General features: G+C 47.8%; 1 protein-coding gene across 1 annotated transcript; it reads left to right on the top strand.

The window, feature by feature from the left end:
- Positions 1-472: 472 nt before the first annotated feature.
- LOC117838148 (B3 domain-containing protein Os02g0683500) lies at positions 473-7,117 on the top strand. Its single transcript, XM_034718067.2, has one exon. It carries the CDS (start codon positions 1,277-1,279, stop codon positions 2,570-2,572), a length of 1,296 nt encoding a protein of 431 aa, XP_034573958.1. The 5' UTR covers positions 473-1,276; the 3' UTR covers positions 2,573-7,117.
- Positions 7,118-7,354: the final 237 nt, after the last annotated feature.

Genomic DNA, 7,354 nt, shown 5'->3' with positions numbered 1-7,354 from the left:
GTGGCCGCTCGAAATCTCCCTTGATGGAAATGGTATTTGTTGGGCCCAGGCTAGGAGCTAGAGGCCTAGTGCACCACCCCTAGGGCAGGCAGCAGCAAGCAGCGGGGGCGGGGTATATATCCCTTGGGCAGGCAAGCCAGCCGTAGGCAGGCGTGGCGTGCGGTACATTTGATGCCCGTATGCATGGTGACAAGGACGATCGCTCACATGAGCCCAACAGCAGCGGGAAGAAAAATCCGTGGGCCCCACACGCCCTCTCCGATTCCTTTATAAAGGTAGCTACACACTGCACTGTACAGTGCACCCCACTCCCCCAGCTCCATCCCTCTCTAAGACGTTTCTTTTTTTTCCAGGAGCAAAAGCATTTTTATCGAAATTAATTACACTTGAAACGCTTTGGAGAAGCCCCCCCCCCCCCCCCCCCCCCCCCCCCCCGGAAAAGAAAATTCAGGAGGTTCGTGTGAGCAGTGGAACCCTGTAGCAGCAGCGCGGCACAGTGATGGAAAGGGAATGGGAAGCTTGCCCGGAGAAGGGAAATACGTGGCACTGCACAGCAGCTACTCCCAGTCCCAGTCTACCACACAACTAGTCGCCTTCGACGAATCTTCTTGGCGCAGTCGCGCTCCCCCCCTACCCGTGCGAAAGGAACACACACCCGCCGCGCGCCGCGGTGTGCTGCTGCGCAGGCAGGCAGCTCAGCTTGGCCACAGCCACAAATTAACCTCACCACCAGCGCTCCAGCAGCAACGCAACAGCACCACCATCTAGGCTATCTAGCTAGCTATCCGCGTCGCCGTCGCCATCCCCATCCCATCTGGCCACATCCCAAAGGCGTCCGTCCGCCGCGCTGTGCAGCCGTCAATGCGGACGCCTGCGGCCTAATTCTTCTGATCTTCTCCCTCCCTCCCTCCCCGTCTAGCTCCCGTCCTCTTCCCCTCTCTCTCCGGCCTCCGCTCCAGAGTAGCAAGCAACAGAAGCGCGTGCGTACACGCATACACAGGTAGATCCGATCCCCGCGGCTACGCTGCCCTATAGTGGCGTCGTCGCCCGCGCTGCGCAACAGTGTCTCTTCTCTGCCCATCTACCAGGCTCCCAGCTGTTAGCTCCAGGGCAGGGCAGGCTCCAGCTGCTGTCGTCGCAGCGGAACCTAGCGACGAGGTACTAGCAGCGAGTGGAAGTAAGGAAGGAGCAGGTGGCGGCGGAGGCGACAAGAAATACCGGAGGAAGAAAGCGTGGAGCGCGCTTGTGCCGCTACTGGTTTGTGGTGCTGGTAGCTATGGATCAATTCGCTGGTGCGAGCGGGCGATTTTCTAGAGAGGAGGAGGCGGACGAGGAGCAGGAGGACGCGTCCAATTCTCCCCGGCGCGAGATCTCCTTCATGCCGGCGGCCGCGGCCGCCACCGCGTCGTTGTCTTCGGCGGCTGCCTCCGCATCCGCCTCCACGAGCGCATCCGCGTCCGCCTCGGGGACCAGCAGCGCCGCCCCCTTCCGCTCCGCGTCTGGGGACGGCGCCGGAGCGTCCGGGAGCGGTGGTGGCGGCGGCGGCGGCGGAGCGGTGGACGTGGAGGCGGTGGAGAAGGAGCACATGTTCGACAAGGTCGTGACTCCCAGCGACGTGGGGAAGCTCAACCGGCTGGTGATCCCGAAGCAGTACGCGGAGAAGTACTTCCCGCTGGACGCGGCGGGCAGCGAGAAGGGCCTCCTCCTCAGCTTCGAGGACACCGCCGGCAAGCACTGGCGCTTCCGCTACTCCTACTGGAACAGCAGCCAGAGCTACGTCATGACCAAGGGCTGGAGCCGCTTCGTCAAGGAGAAGCGCCTCGTCGCCGGGGACACCGTCTCTTTCTCCCGCGCCGCCGCCGACGACGCGGGCCACCGCCTCTTCATCGACTGGAAGCGACGGGTCGACACCCGCGGCCCGCTCCGCTTCTCCGGCCTCGCGCTGCCGATGCCGCTCGCGTCGCATCACTTCGGCGGCCCCCACCACTACAGCCCGTGGGGCTTCGGCGTCGGCGGCGGCGGCGGGGGCGGAGGATTCTTCATGCCGCCCTCGCCGCCCGCCACGCTCTACGAGCACCACCGCCTCCGGCAGAGCCTCGACTTCCGCGGCATGACCTACCCCGCGCCGGCCGTGGGGAGGCAGCTCCTGTTTTTCGGCTCAGCCAGGAGTACGATGCCTCCGCACGCGCCGCTCCACCCGCCGCGCGCGCCGCCGATGCCACTGCATTACACGTTGCAACCGAGCTCCGCTGGCGTGGCGGCCGCCGCGTCAAGGCCGGTCGTCCTTGACTCGGTGCCGGTCATTGAGAGCCCGACGACTGCCGCCAAGCGCGTGCGACTTTTCGGCGTCAACCTCGACAACAACAACAACTCGCAGTCAGACGGCGGCGAGGCTAGCCATCAAGGGAATGTATTGTCGCTGCAGATGCCCGGGTGGCAGCAAAGGTCAACACCGACTCTAAGGCTGCTCGAATTGCCTCGTCATGGCGCGGAGTCCTCCGCCGCGTCGTCACCGTCGTCGTCGTCTTCCTCCAAGAGGGAGGCGCGCTCAGCTTTGGATCTCGATCTGTGACCTAAAGGGAAAAAATCAAAGGAAAGTTCAACAATTCTTTCTTCTGCTTGTTTTCGTTTTTCCTTACCTCTCTTTTGATTAATCCATTATAGCTTTTGATGATGATAGGAGCTAGGATTTGACGGTTTCCTTGTTTTTGGCTCTTAACTTTTTTGATGAGTTGGTTTGAGAAGATACAGATAAACACTAGGAAAATCGATCAGTGTTTTTCCCAAATCCGTGTCATGCTCTTCATTTGTTCAGCACTCATGATCTGAATTTTCTCGCGCTGTTACATTCCGCTCATGTGTATACCTGAGCACCCCGATTTGATAGGAAATTCCCTACATATGATAACATGTGTGTGCAAATCTGTCTATCATCTCCTAACATGTGTCAAGATTTGAAGACATCATCCATCAGCGGAATCATGCGGTGCAATCGATGAAGAAGCAGCATGGATCGATCTTTGTCGTGATCTTATAAATCTTCTAGAACAAATTGACTCGCAACTGCAGAAGCACGGATGGAGGATATTCATGGATCGCGCGTTCACGACAGAGACAAGCCTGAAGCAACAAATTGCAGGTGAGATCTTAAAATCCCTCGCATTCGGTACTGCTATCTCATCATCTCACATCTACGGGGAGGTCGACATGGACATCACTTATTGCACTGGTACTGTACTGCTGTTCTTCTTCTATGCGTATCATACATATGTATCGAGGATTGAAGAGGCTACCGCAGCAAGAATAAACAAGGACTCCTCCTTTTCTTGCTAAGGAAGGGGAACACAGAAGTAACTCCCATCTGTGGTCCAAATTACGTATAGTTTGGATTGTCTGGGCCTCGACGGCATACTGCATAGTATACATATGTACAGTACAGTTCGAGCTCAGGCAGCAGGGAGTCAAGCTATAGAGAGAGAGAGAGGGAGACCCTTTATGGTCGTAACAGTGATCTACTGATCTGTAAAGAGCTACTGGGCATTGCCAACAATGGCGCGCCACTGGCCATAACGCCATGGTACGCCTGCCAGGAATTTATGGGGCGAGAGGAGGACGATCGGCGTACGAACCTAGCTGCGCACTGTTGCTGTGGGAGTAGGAACAGTGCGTAGGTGTTCAAACCTGATGGCTGCCGCTGCAGCCTGCATGTGTTGCCAGCTCCTGCCCCCTTCTTGTTCGATGTGTAGTGTGTTGCTTCGATCGAGGGGGCTCGCAGCTCGCTCGATCCCCTTGTCCCTTTTTACTGCACCAGCCTGCGAGTACTGCAGGGGCGCGGTGTGGGAGCAAGAGAGGCCACGTACCGGCCTCCCGTCAGCTCAGCTGGCTTTGGGGCTAGATGTCCGTAACGACCTAGCAATCTGTAGGGCATGGGTACGGTGCAATTCTTTTTGCAATGGGATGGGTCGGAAACTTAGAAGGGATGGGCGTTGAACCTCACAGTTACAAGAAAAGTGCCTTTGGTCGTCTACTGAAAGAGGGGAAAGGGCAAGAGGGATGTGTGGTATTGGGAAGGTGAAAAGGGAAAGGCCATGGCTGTGTTTGTAGCTGTAGCCTTCTTCATAAAAGATGGAATGGAAGCCTCTCATATGGAGTAAGTGCCTGCTCACTCTTTCTTCTGCCTTGCTGTGTTCAGCATGTACAGATGTAGTTTCTTTCCAAGTCCAAACTCAGTCCACGCTATGCGCCTACGCATGCCTCTGGATAGTTCATCGTTCTGAAGTAGGGATATAGCTTGATTTAGATAGATGCCTTTTTCTGCTCGCGTGCTGTCCTCTTTTACATTCTTCTGTCAGGCTACTTATTATTAGAATCCCCATGTATAGGCCTAGGCCGAGACTGAAAAACTGCATCCTACATCAAAACAGGAGGCTGAAAGGTCCAGGTCGTGCATTTTGGCCTAGGCCTTGAAATCTAGCTTATTTGATGGAAATAGAAATTCAGTAACTGATGCCTAAGACTAGTTTGTTTTATAGAATAAGCAGGAAAAAATATATAATTGGATGTCCTAAGTTTAATTTGCAGAGAAGTTTCTTTTATCGACCTATTGTCTACATCATTGTTCCTTCTCCTCATCTCTGCACTTCATCATATTAACTTCTTTACTTTTGATAGGGAAAATTGGTTTGTTATTTTTGGTTTGTAAATGATATGATTACTGAATATCAAGTGCAATGGCTTCATTAGTTACTTTAGTTTGGAAGGATCATATTACCTTTTAATCTCCAACATATTGCTAGTTTGCTACCCCGAAACCTTCTGATCGATGTAGCATCTTCATTGATTTCACTACATCAATCTAAGTTATCATGCTTCAGAACTGTCTTTGTTTTTCACCGCGAGGGAGAAGTACTTGCCTTTTTAATATCTGAAAACATTATAAGCTCATTGTGGCTGAGGGTTAGTATTAACAGATTAGATCGAGATGTGATCTAGTTCTAATTAACAATCTGGTTGAAGAAAAACAAATCATTTAGCTTCATATATGTTATTATACTCGATCTAGCTAGACTGGTCTATTTTATTTTTCCTATAGGTTCAAATGACTGAAAGGTTGACTTGAATAACGCTTGAATATTACAAATTTGTAGGAACATTTATGAAAATGTTTTTAAAAGAATATGTGTGGTGTACCAATCTGCCAAATTGGAGGTTCTGATATAATCTCAGGAGCTAGCTAGTATATCTTGATTTTGAGGTAAACATTCAGATTAAACAGCTTGATTGTTGAAAATGAAAGGACAGTGTATGGGTTTATTTTGTCCGTATCTGTTTGCTCCCTTGCGGAATTACACAGTAGAACTCCTGTAGAGGCACAACCTTTAACACTGGTGAAAAGGCACTCTTGCGGGTCTTGCCTGTGATATTTCTCTTGGCCATGACAGTGATTTGAACAATGTTAATAAGGTACCTATGCATAAGATGTTATTTCTTTACCATCAACATTGTATGCCATATTAGACGTACAATTGGTGTAATATTGTTTTATGCACTACACACCAGCAGTCCTTAATCTATACGCTACCAATTGAAACTATACTTGTAATTGACACGGTCTGTCGATGACCACCTTAAAATAAGCCATATGGTGAGATATCATCACTTAATCTAACTTGAAAATAATATTCGGATCATGTGTATATATATCCACTGTAATTGATGTGCACATATTAAGTTTATTTTTATATCATGGGTTTTCCACGTACATCGCAACCTTCAAATGAGATATTAGACGGGAGTATGTGTATATCGCAAATGGCATGCATTTTCCAAGAAGATTAGTAATCTTATTTAATAAATAATATGGTGAGATATCATCACTTGATCTTATTTGAAGAAGTTGAATATATTTAGGATCACGCGTGTATATGTATACTATAATTGATGTATATTATGTATTAAATGTATCTGTTATATCATGCATTTTTTTCACATCGCATCCTTTAAACTTTTGCAATGTATGTTAGGATCCAGCTGTGTGTACCATTATTCATCATACATATAGCAAATGACATGCATTTTTGAGATACTCCCGTTTGTTAGTTCTGTTTAACTAATAGGTTGTTAAAGAATAGGTATGGTTGTTGGACTTCAGAAAACTTCTATTTTAAACATATTTGAAACACCAAAAGAGAGAACGCAGTTGTCTACTTGTACGTGCTGGTGCAGTATGTTGTGGAATATGACATGTTCTCTATATATCCGGGGATGGATCAGGTGATGTGTAAGAAATTATGTATGTTAGTAAAAGAATCGATTTGTAGCACATTAGATGTGTATGGATAACATTAGATTAACACTCTTGTTCTAATAATATAAAAAACATGATGGCTTACATTTCATTCTGGAGACCTGAGACATTCACAGAAAATATGTAGTACAATTTTCATATCTTTGTCATTAACTGTACATATATAGGGCCATTTGATTAATTACTTAAGCCTTGACAAAGAAACACCATTATATAAGCCTTGACAAAGAAACACCATTATATAAGTTTAAGGAATTAACGATAGTTTTGTTTTCTTTCTTGGAATACCAAATAAAGGTAGCTAAAGATTGTAGTAGTACTTGTAATCAATCAGTTGAAAATTATTGTTCGCAAAGTAGCACAGCTACTGCTCATACATAGTTTGACTCTTATGGCATAATTCTAATATGTAGTCATATATGCCTCCTAGGCTAACATAAACGATAAATTAAAAGTCTCCCAGTAGCATAACTATTTTTTTCACTCAGCTACTGTACTGGTTGTGATTGATTTGTCATTGCAAACACTGATTTGATATTAATATAACGAGAATGCAAATAATGTAATGATATTATCAATAAATACAGGCATGCGTGCATAATTTCTTAACCCATATTAATTCAGGTGCGTTGTTCTACATTGTACTCCTCCATGCTTCTTACTGAAAATCAAGGCAGGTCGTACTGATGGTGGATAATGTACGAATGAAGCTGGGTAGTATACTCATATCACTTTGTTTGATTTGAACTCTTAGATCATCATATTATTCCTCTATGCATTTTTCATTGGCAATAAATTCTCGTTGACCTCTGTGCTGTCCGAGAGGGACTTGGCAGATACGCGCCAACATGCATTGATACATGCAAGACGAACATTAAAAAAATAAAATACAACTAAATTTAGCATTAAAGTTGCAGCCAGTACTTCCTCACTGGCACTGGGCAGTCCATATCATCCAAAGCATGCATGCATTTGAGATCGAGCTGGTAGCGACGAACCAATTGCAGTCCAAATTAAAGTTTCGGAGGGAGTAAAGTTTAGGTCCTG

This window comes from Setaria viridis, chromosome 1 (genome assembly GCF_005286985.2).
Source record: "Setaria viridis chromosome 1, Setaria_viridis_v4.0, whole genome shotgun sequence".
In the NCBI taxonomy this organism is placed as follows: domain Eukaryota; kingdom Viridiplantae; phylum Streptophyta; class Magnoliopsida; order Poales; family Poaceae; genus Setaria; species Setaria viridis.
This window is presented reverse-complemented; position numbering and strand designations above follow the sequence as displayed.

Bases quoted from the DNA above. Each gene is read 5' to 3' on its own strand.
- LOC117838148 (XM_034718067.2), top strand. From the start codon at position 1,277: ATGGATCAATTCGCTGGTGCGAGCGGGCGATTTTCTAGAGAGGAGGAG.